The 21,657-nt window shown below is 45.3% G+C and overlaps 1 protein-coding gene across 1 annotated transcript in view; it reads left to right on the plus strand.

The window, feature by feature from the left end:
- Positions 1–21,579, plus strand: part of SLC35F2 (solute carrier family 35 member F2) — a 49,193-nt gene extending 27,614 nt beyond the window's left edge. Inside the window, exons 2-8 of the mRNA XM_044257720.1 lie at positions 4,750–4,925; positions 8,486–8,613; positions 12,881–13,040; positions 14,108–14,264; positions 14,774–14,826; positions 16,048–16,202; positions 20,532–21,579. Coding sequence (XP_044113655.1) covers positions 4,750–4,925; positions 8,486–8,613; positions 12,881–13,040; positions 14,108–14,264; positions 14,774–14,826; positions 16,048–16,202; positions 20,532–20,717 — 1,015 coding nt within the window. The 3' untranslated portion in view covers positions 20,718–21,579. The remainder of the gene's footprint in view (positions 1–4,749; positions 4,926–8,485; positions 8,614–12,880; positions 13,041–14,107; positions 14,265–14,773; positions 14,827–16,047; positions 16,203–20,531) is intronic.
- Positions 21,580–21,657: the final 78 nt, after the last annotated feature.

Below are 21,657 nucleotides of genomic sequence, written 5' to 3' on the forward strand. Positions count from 1 at the left end.
TCAAGAAGGGAATGGAGAAAGTGATAGGATCATGTACTAGGAAGGAATGAACCAGAACTAGCCTATGGACAAGAAGACTCTTGTACACTGTTGATCAAAATAGCAAGTTGCAACAAAACTGTACCTACCTGTTACGCTGTTTATATAAAAATTTAAAGCAAGCAGAGCAATGCTGTTTATTGCTTAGGGGTATTTGCATAAGTATTAAAATACAGGGAAATGCATGGCATAGATAGATGCCCAGTTCTGGAGCAGCTGATTACCTCCGAGAGCTGAGGCTGGGGAGAGCAGGAGGGGGACGTGTCCATGTTGCCAATATTTTGTTCCCAGGCTCCCTGGTAGATACATCCATGTGTGTTGGCTATACATTATACTTTGTTATATGTCGAGTATCTTATAGAAGTTTAAAAAAGCAACAATTAAAGCTGTGAGAGGGTAGTCCCCAGTGAGACCGGCAAAGGGAGTTTGGGGTCAGATGGATAGGGTGCCCTGCAGGCCACTTTAAGGTTTGGCTTTCATTTAAGGATGAAGGGATCCTTGCTGAGAGATTTCAGGAAGGGTGGAAAGTTAAGGGGGTGATCACCATTAACTTTCCATTAACATTTGGAACATTGACTCCTGCTAGGGAGTAGAGACTGGATCCGTGGAGAGAGGTGCAGTTAGGAGAAATTTGCTACAGCCCGAATGGTAGAGCACTTTCTCTTTAAAGTGCCGTCTTCTCCTGCTTCCAGAATGGTCTTCCTCCCTTGTTCTCTCCCTCTTCTCTGGACATGCCTCTCCATCCTTATCTCTAATTCCCTTTCTTCCTCTGGCTCCTTAATCTCTCTTTTTTTTAATGTATATGTCTTAGCATTATTTATATTCCAACTTCAGTTGCCATCTCTATGCTTTTAATTCTCAAATTTATTTCTGCAACCCAGTCCTTCTTCCCAGCTCTCAACTGCCTACTGGAACTATCCAGCTTTTTTCCTTGACCGTCTCATAATTACACAAACTCCAGCATGTCCAAATGGAGTTATTCTCTTTTCCAGATGTGCCTTTTTCCTGCTACCCTTGGGGTCTTGGCTAACCATATTGTGATCTGTCCAGCTGTCTGACCTAGAAAACCGGGTACTCTTCTAGACTCCGCTCTGTCAACTTTCCTCTTCAACTGGTTTTCATGTGAGGCATTAAGGGTAAGGTTTTGGTGCTATGTACTATGACATATTTAGGGACCCAGGAATGCTCAGTCACTGATGTGCTAGTCACTTCACTCCCTCCTATTCAGAAGATCTCCATGATCTCCCCCCCAGCAAGATAAGATGCCAACTTTAGAGCATTGGATCCAAGGCCCTTTTTGATCTGGCTTGGGTGGACTCTTCCCGCCCTCATCTGCTGCCATTTTCCTCGTTTCACCTTCTTTACAGCTCCATCAACCCACTTGAAATCCCTGAATGTGCCCTACTGTTTTAGGGCTCTGTGCCTTAGTATATGCTGTTCCATCTGCTTAGCATGCCTTTCCTTGCTGTTCTGGTGAACACGAGTCTGGTGAACTCTTGAAGTTTTGTAAGCCAGTGCATTATAGCACTTGTCTTGTCCTAATTCCTAGTTTACATGCCTGTTTATCCCCAGGAGACTCTGAACCTCTGAGGCACAGAGTGTGTCTCTTAAGGGTTTTTGTTTCTGTTATTTTTATTTTTATTTGAGAGAGAGAGAGAGAGAGAGAGCGCAAGCGCATGTGTGAATGGCCAGAGGAGTTGAAGAAGAGGGACAGAGTCTTAAGCAGGCTCTGTGCTCAGTGTGGAGCCGGATGTGGGGCTCGATCCCACTACCCTGAGATCATGCCCTGAGTTGAAATCAAGTCGGACACTTAACTGACCGAGCCACCTGGGCGCCCCTCAGATTTTCTCTTCTTGTCCTGACACATGGCAAAGACTCTTCCAGTATGTTCACTTAGGGCTGACTCACCCAGCAAGCGTCCCCTTTGTTTTTGGGCTCCTGGGCTAGGATTGTTTGAGTTAGTTGCAAATTACTGAAGTAAACATTCCAGAGGGAAAAATACATTGTAAACTCTTAGAACAGATATTCTTTGTCTTCTGCTGCAGTTTTGGTATTTTCTACTTTGCTTCTGAGCAACTCTGGAAGGATTTATAGGAACATTTTGAACAAAAGTGGTGGTTCTCAGTCCTGTGTCCTGATCCTTCTAGGAGCTGTCTTTACTATCTCCTTTCAGCTTCTTTTTGGTCAGTCTTCAAGTTTTCCTTCACACTGCCTTCTGCTCATCTCCCAGATAAGTTTACACTTCCAAGTTTAATGAGATGATCATAATGATAAATAATAATAACCTGCCTTCAACACTGCTGTGTATTCCTCAAACTCTTTCCTTATTTCTGTTCTCCTTTTCATCATTAAAAACAAAAACAAAAACAAAAAAACAGTTATTTCTGCTTGATGCATTCAGTGGCTCATAATCTACACACCCCACCCACCAGAATCCGACTTTGGGCATTCCCACTAGCCAAAAGCTTTCTTTGAAAGCGATGGGAAACTTCCAGCTTGCCAGTCCAACTCTATCTCTTTAGCCATAAGGCTGCCCCTTCTCTCTGTAGTTTTTGATACTATCATATCGATGATCTCTTCCTTTTAAAAAAAAGTGTATCCATTCTTAGCTTCTGTATCACGGCACTCCCATAATTTCTAATTTTTCTCTGACTCTTGGGTTTCACTGGAGAACTAGAGAAGTGTCTTATATTTGGAGGTACCATATATTTGAGCATATATGATCATTTCTTTATCCATTTACATTCATTCAACACATACTTAACTGAGGGACAGCAAAGCGCCAGGCCCTGGGTGTGTAGTGCAGAGAAAATAGATGTGGTCTAACTTTCTGCAGTCCAGAGTTTCAACTTTGTTATCTGTTACTGGGTAACACATTGTCGCAGACTTCGTGACCTTTGTAAGACACAGGTGTTGGGGATCAGGCATCAGGGCGAGGTCTAGCTCTGACCTTGGCTTAGAGGCCTCTCGCTATGCTGCAGTCACGGTGTCTGCCAGGGCTGGGGACCCAGCTGCGGCCTCCAGCGGGGACAGATCTGCTTCTAAGCTCACGTGGACGTTAGCAAGTTTCCTTTCCTTGCCGATCGGTGGGCTGATGTTCCCAGTTCCTTGCTGGGGTTTGGCCAGAATGCACCTTCAGTTCCTTTCCACATGGGTCTTTCTGTATAAGCTTGTTTCATGGGATCCAGCAGGGGAGAGAGTAGAGTTGACTTGCAGGATGGACATCCCATTACTTGTACTGTATTCCAGTGGTTAGAAGCAAGTCACGGGTCCTGCCCACACTCAAGAGGAGATCACACAGGGCAAAGCTGCCAGGAAGCAGAGACTCCCTGGGGAGCTTCTTAGAGTCCTCCTGTCACAAACCTCTTCCTGTTTTTCCTGGGATTTGCCCAGTCATTCACTCTAGAAACCCTAACCCTAGGCAGCTCAGATGGTTGAACGTCCCACTCTTGGTTTTGGCTCAGGTCATTGTTTCAGGGTCGTGGGATCGAGCCCCGTGGCGGGCTCTGCGCTCAGCTCAGAGTCTGCTTGAGATTCTCTCTCCCTCTGCCCCTCCCTACCCTGTGCTCGCTCATTCTCACTCTCCCTGCCCTCTCAAATAAATAAATAAAATCTAAAAAAAAAGAAAGAAAGGAAGGAAGAAAGAAACCCAGAGATCATTTTCAATACTTCCCCCTGAGGTTTCACAGGCTGCTGGGTTCTCTACATTCTGCCCCTGTGGCACCTTTCATGCCGTCCTCTACTTTCCATTGATGATGATGTGGTTTTGTTGGTTGTTAAGACGCTACTTTTAAATGCCAAAAGGCAGAGTCTGGGTCTTATTCTTCTGTGAATTCAAAGTGTCAGCCTCTAGTGTGATTCAGAGTCTTGGCTGCACACTGGAATAACCTGGGAAGCTTGGAGCATCATCCACTCCTGGGACCCTGATGCCTGGGATCCCGACGTCTGGGACCCACTGCCAGAGACGAGGATGCGGTCGGTCCATCCAGGCGCAGCTGAACATTGGCGTCATGATTCAGGGGTGCTGGGTGGCCCAGTCGGTTACTGTCAGACTCTTGATTTCCACTCGAGTCAGGATCTCAGGGTCGTGGGATCAAGCCCTGCATCAGGCTCTGCACTCAGTGGGGAGTCTTCTTGTGGGTCTCTCTCTGCCCCTCCCCCCACTCATGCCTGCATGTGTGTGATGCTCACTCTCTCGCTCTAAAATAAATAAACAATAAAACCTTCGAAAACTCTCCATGATTCAAACCTGCAGGCAACCTTGAAAGCCATTGAAAGCTTCTCGTTGAAGAAATCAAGTCCCCGGGAGAACAAAAGGTTGAGAAAGTGGTGAACACTTCATGCATGGGAAGAATTTAAAACTAGTGTCAACGTTAAAAAAAAAAAAAAAAAAAGGAAAAATCACCCACATACTTTAAACGGTAGATGACATCACTTAGTAATCCAAACGATCTCTGTGTGGTCAGTGAAGGTGGGGAATATGTTTTTTGGTGGGAATGAGGGGCAAAATCAGAAATGTAAAAGAGCAAAGATAGAGTCTCTCGAAATATGAAACTTTTGTTTTAGTGCATGTGAAGTGAGCAATGAAGTGAACTGAAGAACCACCTGGGATAATTAGAATATTTCTTCGTGTTGAGCCTCTGTGTGTGTGTGTGTGTGTGTGTAATAACTTAGTTGGGAGTTGTTCTGATTTTCTCCTTTGTTTTCTAGGAATATCTTGAAGACAATTGCCCTGGGTCAGATGTTGTCCTTGTGCATATGCGGGACAGCCATCACCAGCCAGTTCCTGGCAGAAAAATACAAAGTGAACACCCCCATGCTTCAGAGCTTTATCAACTACTGCCTGCTGTTTCTCTTTTATACAGTGACGCTGGCATTTCAGTCAGGTAGGTCAAATGTGAGGGTGACCTTTTCAACAAATTATCTCCGTAAAAATGTTTTGGCTTCTAGATACTAAAAAAAAATAAAATGAGGTAAAAACCAAGAACAGGAAACTGTTCTTCATTAGATAAGTATGACACCCCTGAATGCTCTGAAAATTTATGGAGATTTAGGTATAATTCGGTGAAAATGTTGATTAAAACAGGTTGCGCTGGGGCGCCTGGGTGGCTCAGTGGGTTAAGCCTCTGCCTTCAGCTCAGGTCATGATCCCAGAGTCCTGGGATCGAGCCCCGAGTCGGGCTCTCTGCTCAGCAGGGAGTCTGCTTCCCCCCTCTCTCTCCCTGCCTACCTCTCTGCCTACTTGTGATCTCTCTCTCTGTCAAATAAACAAATAAAATCTTAAAAAAAAAAAAACAAAAAACAAAAAACAGGTAGCGCCAAACTGTCCCAGTAGAAGTTGTCAAAATATAAAAAAGTGCTGGTGTGCCTGGCTGACTTAGTGTGGGACTCTTGAGCCCTATATTGGGTATAGGAATTACTTTAAAAAAAATTAAAAAATTTAAATTAAAAAAAAATTTGTAAATGCCATTACGAGTTAGGTTTTGTTTTTTTCTCCTGTGGTTGATATTTAAGAGACAATACTAAACAGTCCTTAAAAAGAGCCTCACTCTCCAAAATATATATATTTCCAGTTAAGTGGAACACTGGGTGCATGTACATGAAGTCTGTGTCCTGAGGGTGACAAAGACAAGGAACTGGCAAGGAATTAACATCTTTATCGCTGGCTGGTTTTTGTTGTTGTTGTCGTTTTTTAAGGATTTATCATTCTTGGGGCCCCTGAGTGACTCATTTGTTAAGTGTCTGACTTCGGCTCAGGTCATGATCCCAGAGTCCTGGGATCGAGCCCCGCATCGGGCTCCCTGGCTCGGTGGGGCATCTGCTGCTCCCTCTCCCTCTGCTGCCTCCGCTGCTTGTGTTCCCTCTCCCACTGCTTCTCTCTCTCTGTCCAATAAATCAATAAAATCTTAAAAAAATAAATAATTTATCATTCTTTTTAAAAAGATTTCATTGTTTATTATAGAGAGATATGGAGAGTGTGTGCGTCTAAGCAGGGGATGGGGCAGGGGGAGAGAATCTCAAGCAGACCCCCTGCTGAACGAGGAGCCCAGTGTGGGGCTCGATCTCACAACCCTGAGATCACCACGTGAGCCGAAACCAAGCATCCGAGGCTTGCCTGACGGAGCCACCCAGACGCCCAAGTGAAGTTGTTTTAGAATCATTGTAGAAATATGATTTGTAGCTAACGACACAGAAAATGGGCAAAGTGAGATTCTGGTGGACAGTTCTGTGCTAGGCATCATTTTAATTGATTAACTCACTTTGGTGATGTGTCACCTCACTCCCAGTGAAGCACGTGGGGATTACTGTTACTCCCACTTTGAAGATGAGGAAACTGAGGCATGCAGCACTTAGGTAATGGGCCATGAGTCCTGTAGGTAGGAATTGGAGCCGGATTCCGACCCAACTAGTCTGCCTCTGGGCCCATCCTTTTACCGCCACGCTGAGGGCTGCTAGTCATGACAGACATCCTTCCCACGAGAGGGGGGCATGGCTTTTAAAAATACATGAAATGGGATGGAACTCAGAAACGTGAAGACGATGGGTAGCCCATCAACTGATCAGGAGAGGGCAATACTTCCGTCTTCATCGTTTTAAGGTGAATGATGAAATCATCAGTGCTTGGGCTCCTGGGTGGCTCGGTGGGTTAAAGCCTCTGCCTTCGGCTCAGGTCATGATCCCGGGGTTCTGGGATCGAGTCCCGTATCGGGCTCTCTGCTCAGCAGGGAGCCTGCTTCCCCCTCTCTCTCTCTGCCTGCCTCTCTGCCTACTTGTGATCTCTGTCTGTCAAATAAAAAAAAATAGATAAAAAAAGAAATCACCAATGCTTGTGAATCCTTACGTCATATGAACCTTAACATACACAATGGTATTCCAGTGTCGGGATAAGTGACTTTTTTTTTTAAAGATTTTATTTATTTATTTGAGAGAGAGAGCATGAAAGGAGAGAGGTCAGTGGGAGAAGCAGACTCCCTGCTGAGCAGGGAGCCCAATGCGGTACTCGATCCCGGGACTCCAGGATCATGACCCAAGCTGAAGGCAGACGCCCAACCAGCTGAGCCATCCAGGCTCCCTAAGTGACTTATTTTTGAAAGAAAGTGGAAACCAGTTGGGGGAGAGGGGAAAACATCTTAAGGGGAAAGTGCCAAATTTGGTAAGAGCTTAGGAGTTGGAATTAGATGCCTGGGTACATGGTCAATAGGGCTAGACTTTGCTCCTTTGTAATGTTGGCCTTTAGGGAGTCAGTGTGACTCGTAAGTACATCAGTGAGGTCCCCTGTGGGATGGTGGGTGGGCGTCTGCCATGTCATCTTGAGAAGACTGACTTTGTGTTTTCAGGATGTTCCTGCTAATTGGGTTTTAATAACAATCATTTGGTTATGATTCCTACTTGTAGGTTATTTTTACTATAAAGTCTTCTCATATGTGTGCTAATTATATATCTCCACTCTGCCAACGAGACACTCCAAAGAAGTGAATTGCCATTAACTTGAATAAGTAGAATTTGGGGGTAAAAGGTGTTTGTTCAGTGATGCCACCAAATCTTTTTTATGAACTTACCACTGACTTAATTTTCTTTGGAAAGCACATCTCTTCCAGAAGAATGACCACATGCAGATGTTAAATAGCCATTGAATTCATAAGAAAACATTTGATTTTTTAAGGATAACCTGTAGCTTGTCAGGAATGACAGCATTTAAACCCATACCTGGTTATTATATTTCTGTTACAGTAGGAAATGAAATTTAACCCCTTTTCTCCTACTTACTTCTCTTTGGTGCTTTCTTTTTCCTTTTTTTTTTTTTTTTTAAGATTTTATTTATTTGACAGAGATCACAAGTAGGCAGAGAGGCAGGCAGAGAGAGAGGGGGAGAGCAGGCTCCCCACTGAGGAGAGAGCCTGATGCGGGGCTCGATCCTAGAACCCCGGGATCATGACCTGAGCCGAAGGCAGAGGCTTTAACCCACCGAGCCACCCAGGCGCCCTCTCTGGTGGTTTCTTTAAAACCTTGGTCTATGCGGACATCTTAGCTTGGGTCTTGTAATAGAAGAAATCTAACAACTTGCTAAACTATCTTAGGCATTTTGGTTATGAATAATGGAAATTAGAAGTGGCCACATTCAGGGCCCCTGGGTGGCTCAGTCGTTGAGCATTTGCCTTTGGCTCGTGTCATGATCTCAGTGTCCCGGGATCGAGCCCAGCATCGGGCTCCCCTATTGGTGGAAGCCTGCTTCTCCCTCTCCCACTCCCCCTGCTTGTGTTCCCTCTCTCGCTGTGTTTCTCTCTGTGAAATAAATAAATAAAATCTTTTTTTTTTTTTTTTTAATAAAAGAGTGACCATATTCAAAAGACGTAGTAAACCTTTACTTTGACTCTTTAATCTTTAAATCAACATGCGTAACATCATTTTCAAGGCACAGGTACCAACCCGGATTTCTTTCAACCAGGTAGCGATAACCTTGTATCCATCTTGAAGAGAAAATGGTGGAAGTACGTCCTGCTCGGGCTAGCAGATGTGGAAGCTAATTACCTGATCGTCAGAGCGTACCAGTACACCACTCTCACCAGTGTCCAGGTGAGGGGCCCTCCTCCGACCCGTGTGGGTTTTTCAGCTTCGAGAGAAGAATCCGAACCCATATGTGCTAACCCATTTTCATGGAAAAGCTGTTTCCTTGTAGAAAAACCTAAACACAGTGGACACTGTCTGTTTCTTCACGGAGCATAGGTGCTAATGAGTAAAATTTCCCTGAATTAGAGAAAATGTATACAAGTTAATCAGTTGCCAAACTGTCAAAGCTGTTATGGAATTAAACAGTTGCTACCAAAATAAGCATAAATATCTGGTTGGCAATTGATGCTGTGCTTTTGACAAGAATTCTTTTTTAAGTTTGCTTGAAGATGGTGTATAAAGGGAATGTACTTTTGTGCTGCAGAAAAGTTGAATGTTTGCTAGGGAAGTAGATATTCGAGACAAAATGAGCCATTGTAGTTGTTGGAAGCAAACTTGTAGATATCTGGGGGTAGAGATTACGCACCTTGAGTAGCCAGAGGTAAAACTGATGTCCCTATTCCTTTTTTAGGTTTTATTCTTGCTACATTAAAGGAAAAATGTTCCTGCAGAGCAGTACTTTTTAGCTAGGTGTTGAGGAAGACTGATTCAGTTGTCTCGATGGTAGCGAACTCTGGGCTGTATAATGACAGTGAGTCACCGCTGCGAACAACTCAAGTTTCCTGAAGGGAAGTGAAAGTGAGAGACTCCAATGCCAGGTTTAGTCTTCACAATTAATACATTTGTAAGTTTTTTTAAAGGTTTTTATTTATTTATCTGAGAAGGAGAGTGAGAGACAAAGAGAACAGGATCTGGGGTGAAGAGGAGGGGTAGAAGCAGACTCCCCGCTGAGCAAGGAGCCTAATGTGGGGCTCGATCCCAGGACCCTGAGATCGTGACCTGAGCTGAAGGCCTTCACCGGCTGATGCACCCAGGTGCCCCTAAATTTGTAATTTTCTGATGTATCAGTTTTCTCACTATATGAAACAGAGGTGTCCTTATCTCCTCTCTGGAAAAATTAAAGTGTAATTAGACTTATTTTGCTTGGAAGATGTGAGGACTGATGAAAATTCAGTACTTTCCCAATGTGAATATACATTAAATGCTACCATTATCTGAATGCATCATATTCAATATTTTCTCTTCCGTAACATCATGCTGATCATGCTAAGATTGTCTTCAGCAGACCTTTTGGTTTTGGGAAATTAGAGTTAAGACAGATATCACAGGAAGCATGTAGGAAAACCCAGCATTCATAAAAATTAAAACCAGGAGGTAGGGATGCTTGGGTGGCTCAGTGAGTTAAGCATCTGCCTTCGTCTCAGGTCATAATCCCAGGGTCCTGGGATCAAGCCCCACATCGGGCTCTCTGCTCAGCAGGCTCTCTGCTCTCTCTGCTGTTCCTCCTGCTTGTGATCTCTCTCTCTCTGACAAATAAATAAATAAAATCTTAAAAAAACAACTGTTAAAAACAAGAGTTACCTAAAGGATCAAGTTCCTCACAAATAGGGTTACATGTGCTTTTAGCTCCGGGTAATAAGCGTACACTTAAATAGAAGATGGCATTTCCTAGTCACATCTACCCTCATTGTACACAATTACTTGATTATAATTTCCTGGAACTCTAGATGACCGATAATGACCAGTTTTGACTTGGTACAAGGTCTAAACGCAGCTAAGCAAAACCCCTAACAGTTGGGTCTCTGAATTGAAAACGGTTTCTTCCATTCTAGCCTCTTAGAAAAACACGCATGTGGTCGTCACAAGGTACGTGCTCTGGTCCTCTCAAGGAGTCCATGACAAAAAGGCCATCTGGCAGGCACAGCTCCCCGCTGAGCTGGTTCGGACTGTCCCTGGGCCTCTTCCAAATGCTTCTCTACTTGAGTAAATCTGCAGTGTGGGTAGAAGGATGGAAGTTGGGCTCTGGGGGTCTCTGAACCTCCTCCTTAAGGATTCCTTCGCAGATGCTGGAGTGGCAACCACGGACGGAGTGGTTTATGGGACGCTTACAACGTGTCTGTGGGCACCCTGTGGGCTAGGTTTCCGCCCCTGTGTCCTCCTGCTTTACCACTGTTCCTTCTGTTCCCCTCTGTTCCTTCCCCACCCACGGCCAGCTTCTCCTCCGTTGGGCTGCTCTGTTCTTCCTAGAACACGTGCCGTTTGACGCCCCGTCCTCCATTCTCTAAGGTCTCCTTCTGTCTCCCTTTGTCCTTTCCGCTCCATGTCTAATAAAGTATTTCTAACAAAGTCTGACTCTGTTTTGTACCTGTGCCTCCCTCCGCTGGCCGTCTGACTTCATACCTTGCGGACACAGAGAGAGAGAGGGAACACAAGCAGAGGGAGTGGGAGAGAGAGAAGCAGGCTTCCGCCGAGCAGGGACCAACGTAGGGCTTGATTCCGCCGAGCAGGGACCAACGTAGGGCTTGATCCCAGGACCCTGGGAACATGACCTGAGCCGAAGGCAGCTGCTTAACAACTGAGCCTCCCAGGGGCCCCAGTAATTTTTAAAGATTAGGTTAAATAGGGAGGGTCTTGGGGCTGAACTCATCAAGGAGAAGACAGCCATCACCAAGAGTATATAAGAAGGAGAGTCCATGTAGGTAGATGCCCCAGCGTGCTGGAGAGCAGATGAGAAGTGGAACTTTTGAACCTGTGAGATCATCTGGTCTGATCTCTTCATTTCCGACTGTGACGCCAAGGAGGACTGGCCAGGGAGCACGGCGTAGGCAGGTCCCTGAGATGGCCACTCACGGCCCACCCCAAATTGTTGAAAATAGAGCACATTTCTTTTTAAGATTTATTTATTTATTTGACATAGAGGGATCGAGAGAGCACAAACAAGGGAGCAGCAGGCAGAGGCAGAGAGAGAAGCAGGCTCCCTGCTGAGCAGGGAGCTCCACTCGGGGCTGGATCCCAGGACCCTGAGATCATGACCTGAGCGGAAGGCAGAGGCTTCACCGATGGAGCCCCCCTCAGGCGCCCCCAGAATAGAATAAACTTAAGTTCAATTTTAAGACACAATTTAAGGATAGGGAGTCTCCTGCGAGACTTTAGAGAGGGACCTTTTTTTTTTTTTTTTAACTTTTTTTGGTTTAAGGAACATCGTTTAGACTTTGTTAAGTCATTATGGCTGGATTGTGCTGGCGTCTTCCGGGACAGGCTGTTATCATTGGCATCGTTTAATGGCTTGTTATTCAGGCTGGCTCCGTAAAGCACTTAGGGGATTGGAGCTCTGCAGCTGGAATAAATAACGAGGCGAGGTGCCCGTTCCCGCTCCCAGGCGCCGGGGCCTGCAGGACTGACACCGCAACCAAAGGCATCAGTCAGCGGCCGGGGATGGGCTCGAAGGAGGCTGCGGGAGATTTAGGGCCTTGTCCAAAATGAGACAGACACAGAGAGAATCCAAGTCAAGGTTAAAAAAAAAAAAAAAAAGAAGGAACAGGAGGAATGGTAGAGTAGGTTTGGGACTATTATTAGCGTACGGAATATATTTTATCCTTGAATGCACTTCACACGATTTGTGAATTCAAGAATGGAGGGAATAAAATCTCCATGTTTTCCCCCTTAATCTTACAAGTGATTTTGAATTTGCTGTGACTTTTGTAGCCTGGCCATATTATTAGGCGTGGAGAGGGTTTTTCTGGACCCACGATCACTGGGTGACGGAGGAATATCGATTTGCTGTGAGCCACGGTGCGGCTGGCCACTCTGTCAGGGAAATGGTGTCTTTCGGCTTTCTGACAGTCTCCTGGACCTCTCGGTGGCTCTCAGCCCAACAGCAGTTAAACACCTGCCTGTGTGACTATTTCCTCTGTGTCTGTCCAGCCTTCTGTCGGCTCCTGAGAGCTGGGCCTTGTCTCTCTCGTTCTCTGCATCCAGCTCCTCTCCTAAGGTCTCCCCGACCTGAGGTGCGGAAGTACTGGTCGAGTGAGGGAGGGCAGGTCTGCCTGCTGGACTGGAGGAGCAGCACGAGCGGGAGGGTAGAGATACAACACAGTCTAGGAGACAGAACCCCTGGGGTCAGCCACGGGTTCTCCCGCTTCCAGCTGTGGGATTCGGAGCACCTCATTTAACCCGACTGCGCCTTGGTTTTCCTCATGTGTAAAGCGGGGACCGTGGTTTCAGTCTCACAGGGCTGTGAAGATCCGGTGCGTCCATCCAGGGGAAGGTAAACCTGAGTAATCCGTTAGATCGCCATCGAGCCATACAGGACGGGCAGGAACTCCAAGCATGAGTTACCCGTGTTTTAGTTAAGGACAAAAGGCTCACGCTGTTTGTGTCTCCTTCCTTGCAGCTCTTGGACTGCTTCGGGATCCCTGTGCTGATGGCTCTCTCGTGGTTTATTCTTTACGCAAGATACAGAGCGACCCACTTCATCGCCGTGGCTGTGTGTCTGTTGGGTGTGGGGACGATGGTCGGTGCAGACATCCTGGCGGGGAGGGAGGACAATTCAGGTGAGGCTGCAGTCCTTCTGCTTTGGTCACAGAAAACAAGGTGTAGCTTGTGTTTTCGCTTCCGTATTGCAAAGCTCTACGGGAAAAGACGGAAGACATGTCTTGCTTAAACTGTCTTTTCAGTTTTATTTTCACATTTACTGGCTTCTGCTGTCAGGACACGGTCCACCAAGCGTGCTTTGCATTCCTGCCTGCCCATGGTCCTGGCTCCTTTTTGTCACACTAAATAGTTTTGTTTTGTCTCATGAGAGAGAAGTTTCTTTAAATATTTGCAATATTACTCTTTTGGTCCATCCATTTGGATTAGTTACTGGAAAGCCTACTGTAGGGGCGCCTGGGTGGCTCCGTGGGTTAAGCCTCTGCCTTCGGCTCAGGTCATGATCTCAGGGTCCTGGGATCGAGCCCCGCATCGGGCTCTCTGCTCGGCAGGGAGCCTGCTTCCTCCTCTCTCTCTGCCTGCCTCTCTGCCTACTTGTGATCTCTCTCTGTCAAATAAATAAATAAAATATTAAAAAAAAAAAAGAAAGAAAAAGAAATCCTACTGTAGATTCATGGTTCTTTATCAGAAGGAAGCTTCTGTCCACTGGGTGACCGACCTCTTTCTAGTCGCTCCTTGAATGAGAACACTTGGACTTCCCTCGGGTCAAAGTTCAGATGATGCTATAAAATCTAAATATGGTGTCTGAATTTACCAAGTCTACAAGTGACTTCACGGTGTCCTTGGATTGAGAGAAGATGACCTTGACTACCTAGCTTCCTTCCCTGTAGTTTTTAGTTAATTCCCTTCCCTAAATTCCATTAATTTCTTTGTCATAGAATCATTTCCTTAGGCCTTACATTATCCGTCTTCCAGTCGCATCATCTCCCGAGGGGTCAGAATATGAAAAATCACAGCAGAATTATGCCAGAAAGTGAGAGGAGTAAGAGTCTTTAAACTTCTAGAAACCAGGGTCTCCCCTTCTATAAAATCTTATTCAAATGGATGTGAACCAGATCAACTCCTAGAGCCAGGCAAGAAGGGTCCCCTGTCTTGACGCTGTGTACCTTTGTGTCTTGTCTTCCTATAGGCAGTAACGTCCTGATTGGTGACATCTTGGTCCTTCTAGGCGCTTCCCTCTATGCTGTGTCTAACGTGTGTGAAGAGTACGTTGTGAAGAAGCTGAGCAGACAGGAGTTTTTAGGGATGGTGGGCTTATTTGGAACAGTGATCAGCGGCATACAGCTGTAAGAGTCTAAAGTCTCCCTTCAAAACAAGATAAGCCCATCTGTGGTACACGATCCCTTTCCCGCTACCGATACTCATTGTGGTTTGGCCCAGATTCCCGTGTGAAATCAGGAGCTGGCTAATGATTAGAAGATTCTTGAAATACCGAGAATCGCACCTTGTTTTCTTACATGCGCGTGAGGCTTAGGATTTCTGCTTACGGTGTGGTACAGGCATTCCCAGTACAGACTTTATTTTTCAGTTATTAACAGAAAATATTAACTCCCTGTTGAAATGGAAAGCATAATCTCATGCTGGGTGCTCTTTGAAAAGTGCCTCGAAGGGCCTAGAGCATGTTTGCGGGCTCCTTTGGTTTTACTTGTTGTCATTTATGTTATAGATATTTATTTTTATACAGTAAGAAAAATTTAAAAATCAACATAATTCCTCACCTTAGCTGGAGTAGAGCAACTAAAATGCTTATAAGCTAGTGACAATGATGTGTGGTTCTCTGTGGTTTTGATCTCAGGTTGGTCGTGGAATATAAGGATATTGCCGGCATTCGGTGGGACTGGAAGATCGGTATGTACGTCCATGTCTCCCTTTCCTCTCGAGTGACAAGAGTACGCATTGCGAAATAGATACTTCATTTAAGTAATATTAAACCATTTCTGTAAAATCACAGAGCAATGTGGTACCCAGAGGTCTCCGGGGTTTTACATTGAGTTTTCCCTGAGAACTCGTAAATGAACCTTCACAGGAGTTAATTCTTAATCTTTACGCCCAGGAACAGCTTTTCTTTACCAGGAATTCTGAACAAGACTGGCTGACCTTTGGTCCCACTCACTTTCCATTAGGTCTGCGTCGTGAGTCCTCAAACCTCGTTTGAAGGTTGTCTGCTCCATGTAATGCGTGAAACATTAACCCCAATACTCTGGTGGCGTGGAATCACCCGCCCCCTTCCATATGACTCTCACCTGACGTTCCTGGGCATCTGCACAGACAAACAATGTAGCAAACAGTGAGGGAACGGTTAGGAAGGACTCCTCCAACCTTACTGAGTGACGGGTGGAAGGAAGTTAGAAACAGGCCGGGGAATGTGTGTCAGCTGTGCTTACGTAATTTGATTCAGTTAAAGAAGCTGGCTTGTGAGAGTGTGAGAGTGTGCGTGAATGGGAGTGAGTGTGAGTGGGGGTGTGTTGAGTACGGGGGTGGGATTGAAGGAGTGGTTGCAAAGCTGAGCGGTCACGTGCTGTGCCCGGAAGAGGATGGTTAGACCGTGCTTTCGGAGGGCGCTGAATTTAGGGACGTGAGCACGAGGTAATAAAGCATAAGCCGCCTTTGGTGACTAAAAACGCTTTATTCTGAGTCCAGTGACACGTCCAACCAATGAACCAGACAAAAACAAACGAAAGACGATGGTGATTCTTCTTGATAGTGATTCTGCTTTTATTGACCTTTTATCACAGCATCGCGCTCTCTGGGGTGGGCGGTTAGGGCCAGTGATGAGAGCTGCTGAACCATTCACACCATGAGCAAGTCCCCAGGGACTTCACCATTGAACACCGTGTTGCGATTTTGAAGTCCTTCCTCGTTGTCGTATCTTGTTATTATTATGACTATTTTTTGCCCTGAGGGCTTTCTGCAAATTTCAGCATTTGCAATGCTGAGCATTAGCAAGTGGCTCTGTGGAGAGTTTGTGGAAGGGTCAGGGAATTGTAGATGGCAGCCAAACTTTAAAAGGGTCTTTGCCTTCTGATTTCTTCCTGAAATGTTAGCTGTTACACTTTGCTTTTTCTGCAGCTCTGCTGTTTGTGGCGTTTGCCCTCTCTATGTTTTGCCTGTACAGCTTCATGCCACTAGTGATTAAAGTCACCAGTGCCACCTCTGTGAACTTGGGCATCCTGACGGCCGACCTCTACAGTCTTTTCTTTGGACTCTTTCTGTTTGGCTATAAGGTAAGCAAAAAGATCGTGTTCAAATAGAAACACTTGCTTGGCCTAAAAGAAGCTGTGGGTGTCTTTTATTTTATTTTTTTTTTGAAGATTTTATTTATTTATTTGTCAGAGAGAGAGAGCGAGAGTGAGCACAGGCAGACAGAGTGGCAGGCAGAGGCAGAGGGAGAAGCAGGCTCCCCGCGGAGCAAGGAGCCCGATATGGGACTCGATCCCAGGATGCTGGGATCATGACCTGAGCCGAAGGCAGCTGCTTAACCAACTGAGCCACCCAGGTGCCCCTCTGTGGGTGTCTTTTAGATCCACAAATAAAACTTCATCTTTTTGGGCAACAATCTCGTTGGACGATCTGTACTCCATGCAAATAGAATCATGTTCGTAATATAATAAAAGTTTTGATGTTATAGACTTTTGAAAGGGTCTTGGGTGCCTAAGGTCTTAGGAGTGTACTTTGAGAACTGCTACATTGGAAATCTGTCTTTCTTGAGTATACCTTCAGTAAATGCTTGTCGATGAGCTTGCTATCCTAGTTATTTGAACAAATACCGAGAATGTTGGCTGTTGCTTGATACTTTTAGTTTCATTTGGGGACAGCAAATACATTTCTTTGTCCTTGTGGAATTTTATACCCAGGCAGAAATTGCTTGACACTGATTTACACTATTCCCAGGAATTGGCCATGAACTCACAGCGCCTTGTTCAGTGGGTTCTCAGAAATTTCGGCTTAAGAAACATAAACCATTTGCCTTACGTATGAAAGGAACTCGGTGTTATCTTTACAAACTTGGTGGTTAAAGTGTTCCTGAACTTAGACTGAAAGAGTATTTGTAACTTTTTGTTGTATCATTAAAAAGTAACAAATGTTGGAGTGAATCAGAGAAGTGACCTAACAGGCCTAGAATTTTAAAAAATTCTTCTTATTATTATTTTAAAGATTTTATTTATTTATTTGACAGAGATCACAGGTAGGCAGAGAGAGAGAGAGGAGGAAGCAGGCTCTCCGCTGAGCCGAGAGCCCAACACAGGGCTTGATTCCAGAACCCTGAGATCATGACCCAAGCCGAGGCAGAGGCTTTAACCCACTGAGCTACCCAGGTGCCCTATTATTATTATTATTTTTTAATGAGAACAGCTGCCAAGGGCTACAAAATGAGCCTTAAAAGTGAACTGTGGTGCTGTGCTTGCATTTCACATGGCTGCCACCAGGAGGTGATGTTGTTTCTATCTGCAGTTAGGCTTAGTGGTTATAGGTCTATCTATGTAAAGTAGGACCCCACTCACCTGTGCGTTTTTCTTTTTAAACCAAATATATTGGTTTAGCTTTAGTAGTTTAATTTCTTCTAAGTAAAATACTATCCCAGCGGGAAGGAGGAAGTAAGGTTAAAGAAAGAAAAGCTTTTAAAATATACCTGCCACTACCTTTTATAAGCTCTTTTCATATAGATATTTGCTCTTTAACTGCTCTTAACTTGAACATGAAAAAGCTTTTTGTATTTCATTTTTTTTGACCATATAACTTTAAACCGTTATTTCAAAATTAGAGCATGCGAACGTTAAATTCCTTCTCCATTCTTTTGCTTTATGTTTCTTTGTCCCTGCACATCTCTTAACCCAGATCAGATTTAATTGTTTTTGTTCAAAGGCCATTTCAAGACTTGTAGAACAGAGTGGGTCTGCTGTGATCTTCAGAGTAAATTACAGAGGTGGGAAACCATTCAGAGCTTAAAGAAGATACCTAGTGCTTAAAAAAAGTTATTTAAAGATTTTAGTTATTTATTCATGAGAGGTAGAGAGAGACAGAGGGAGAAGCCAACTCCCCATGGAGCAGGGAGCCCGACATGGGACTCGATTGCTTGACCCTGAGAGCTCATGACCTGAGCTGAAGGCAAATTCTTAACCTACTGAGCCCCCCAGGTGCACAATACCTAGCATTTTAGAAGCAGTTTTAAAGGCAGTTATAAGCCCAGTATACCACCAATTCTTAATATTGTAGTTTCTAAAATAACCTTGGCTCTCATTTTTAAAATCCACAGTTGAAAAGTTTAAAAATTTCTGCACTCCTCAGTGTCAGACTCTGCCTCTTCTGGAACTGATCTTGAGTAAATACTTACTGACCAGAGTAGCCACAAGAAACTTCCAGTATAGATCCTGACACAACCAGTAGAATTAAAAAAAAGGAAAAGAAAAAAAGAAAAGAAAAGAAAAGAATGAGAAGAAGGGAGATAAAGGTTAGAGCCTCTAATTCAGGAGACTTCCCTCATTCCCTCGGAGTCTCTCCCTTCTAAGGGAAATGACTCCATTTGATCACCTTGTTCTTAAGAGGATCCAACCATTTAAAACCACCAAACCAAACAGGACATGTTTTGAACAAGTTATGTAGGCTTCCCTACAGGTAATATTAAACATTTTATAGGAGGCCATAGATACTGACTTTATAATACTGACTTTGAAAATTAAGGGTAATCTAAATAGGTTTAATTTTCCCTAATAGTCTCTGAATCTTCTTTTTCCCCAACAAATATTTATGAAATGCCAGCTTTGTTTGGCCATGCTTGTGAGGACCATGCTTGGTTTGGATCCAAGAACTAAAGCCAGGTTTGGGTGTCAAGCCAAGCTTGACTCACGTCATTATCATTGACTCTTTGCACTGAATCTGGTGAAGGCTTTCCTGTTTTGGGGAGGGCTGTGGCTCTTCCATTCCTTAAAGATATCTAAAGGCTTAAGGTTAAGAAGTGATTGAGCATCTTTAGAAAATAAACGTGCAGAAGCCAGTGGTGACTCAGAGAAGCCCAAAGATGACCAGGACTGTACATAATACTCATTTCAAAACCCTATTTAGTTCCTCTTGCTACTTTTTGGAGTGTATCTTGTTCTTTCTCCTCTCTCCCCCTCTCCTCTCCTTTCCCAGTCTGTTATGTTTTCTTATTGTTTTTCTTTATCACCTTCTTATTAGAACTCTTTTTAGGCATTAGAACTCTTTTTAGGCAATACTTTGAAATCTTAAGTGAATTAAACATTTGTTGGCTTGAATAAAATAGCATGCTCCATTCTTTTTTTTTTTTAATTAAGATTTTATTTATTTATCTGAGAGAGCACAAGTGGTGGGGAGGGTAGAGGGAGAGGGAGACTCCCTACGGAGTGGGGAGCCTAAAGCAGGGCTCGATCCCATAACCCTAGATCATGACCTGAGCAGAAGTCAGACGCTTAACCGACGGAGCCACCAAACACTCCCAGCATCCTCCGTTCTTAACTTTGAAATCAGGTTAGCAAGACCACTCATAAATTTGAGTTTTCTTGTACCAAGAAAAAAAAATGATCCTAGGTGTTTAATGGCACATTAGTTACGTTACATAGTTTCCTTAATTTTTACTACATCATCCTTGGTCAGTCTTCAGCTCTTCTATTTCTTTGATCTTTCATGCTGTTAAAAACAATTATTAATTTCCTTAATACTTGAACTTCTGTATGGCTCCTCCATTCAAATAAGAGCAAATATGCAAAGTGCATATTATTATTTATTTAAACTTTGGGGGTATGTCAGAAGGCCGTTTTTCAGTAATAATAAACAGTGAATTCGTGTTTTTGTCTTCACTGCATTTTATTCTGGATGTTTGTTTTCCTAACAGAGGGGGCGGGTTGGAGAAGGTCACCAGAAACTCTGAACATCCTTGTGGTGTGTTTGTCAGAATGGGCTCTCGCTGCAGTTGGTCCTTCCGGAAGCCCGGACGGTGGGAGGCTCACCCACAAGGCTCTGCGCCCTGGGCTTGTCCGACTGCACTTCACACCAGTGACCTCTTGGGGTTTGAGGCTTTTCCCAAAAAATGACGTTCTTCGAGCTCTAGAAATCTTACCTGCTTGTTACCCTTGTCTACCGAAAGAAGATAATTTATTAAGTTTTAACAAACTGGATTTTATTGCGTTCGCATACGCGAAGGGTTGTGGAGAACTTGTCTTCTCTGTTTGCCCACATTTTATCCTGGGTCCTGTGTTTCTCTGCTTCGTAGCCACATTACAAGCAGGGCTTAGGGTCTGAAATGGGCTCGCTCCTGGTGTCCGGGCTGACCCCTGAGGGGCTGCACTGAGTGGGGCTGGTTGCCGGGTGGTGGTCCAGCCGGGCGTAGCACAGAGAAAGGCAGAAGTTCCGTTTCCTAGAGATGCAGGGATTGGCGGGTGGGACAGGTGATGCCCGAGACCCTGTCTTCACGCGCGCATGCACCGGAGGGCTTGGGGGTGTCGGCGTCTCCTTAGGCAGCTTCCAGAAACAAAGGTCACGGGAACGCGTGGTTGGCCCAGGGCATCAGAGACCACAGCCCCCGCCTGTTCTCCTCCTAGTTCTCCGGGCTCTACATCCTGTCCTTCACCGTCATCATGGTGGGCTTCGTGCTGTACTGCTCCACCCCGACGCGCACGGCCGAGCCGGCGGACAGCGACGTGCCGCCGGTCACCAGCATCGGCATCGACAACCTGGGGCTGAAGTTGGAGGAGAACCTGCCGGAGACCCATTCCGCCACCTTGTAGCTGCAGCGGAAGGCGCCGAGCGTGGGCATCCGAGGCTTCCCGGGAAACCGGGGGCCGTCGCTGGGAGGTGGCAGAGCCTGCTGGGGGCAGAGGGGACTCTTGGAAAATTATTGGGGGGGGCGAGCCCTGCGACCTTGGATTGGAGCCAGTGGTTAGATTTTACAAAGGAATAGAAAATAATGCATCAAAACTAGAAATTGGAAAATAGAGCAGAAGCTGAGGTGGCTAGGATCGTGTGTCCGTGGGTTTGAGGACCAATGCCCGGTCGTGCCAGGGAGACAGGTGCGCGCCACGCTGGGGTCTCGGAGGCACCCGCGGGAAAGCCTGGTGGGACGGATACCCAGGCGTGATCCAGCCTCAGGGCGCGGCCTCAGGCGGGCTGTTGGGGCAGGAATGGGGGCAGTCCAGGCCTGTTCCGGAGGGGAGAAGCCTTCCACAGTTGGAGGCCTCCGGGTGTTTTGTCTTGCTGAGGTCGTCCTCGTCCGCAAGCCCTGTGGCCCACCACGGGGTCTGATGATTGCATATGGCAGCAACGGGGGTGAGGTAGCCCTTGAGAAAGACTGGGATACCGGTGTGAGCATAGTCCAGGCAGGAGAGAGGGGTGGTGCGGGAGACTTGGGGACCCTCTGTCCGCTGTTCGAAGAGGACAGTGCACGGCTTCTCACCGAGGATTTGTAACGTGCCGTGAGATTTTTACGATCCTTCTTCAATTCACAGTGTGAACGTGTAGCATCATTATGACTGTCCACGACCATGCTGCCACTTTGCAAAAACTGTAAACTCTATGTAAACTTTTTTTTAATGTAATAAAGAAATTGAGGGTAACTGTTCATGTGATTAAAAGATTTTGATTTCATGGCAATACATTTGTTGTGTGGTTTCTTTGATGAACCCGTTCCCCTTCTGATTTTTAAATGACTTAATATAGTCAACATTTCTT

The sequence above is a fragment of the Neovison vison genome, chromosome 7 (genome assembly GCF_020171115.1).
Source record: "Neovison vison isolate M4711 chromosome 7, ASM_NN_V1, whole genome shotgun sequence".
In the NCBI taxonomy this organism is placed as follows: Eukaryota; Metazoa; Chordata; class Mammalia; order Carnivora; family Mustelidae; genus Neogale; species Neogale vison.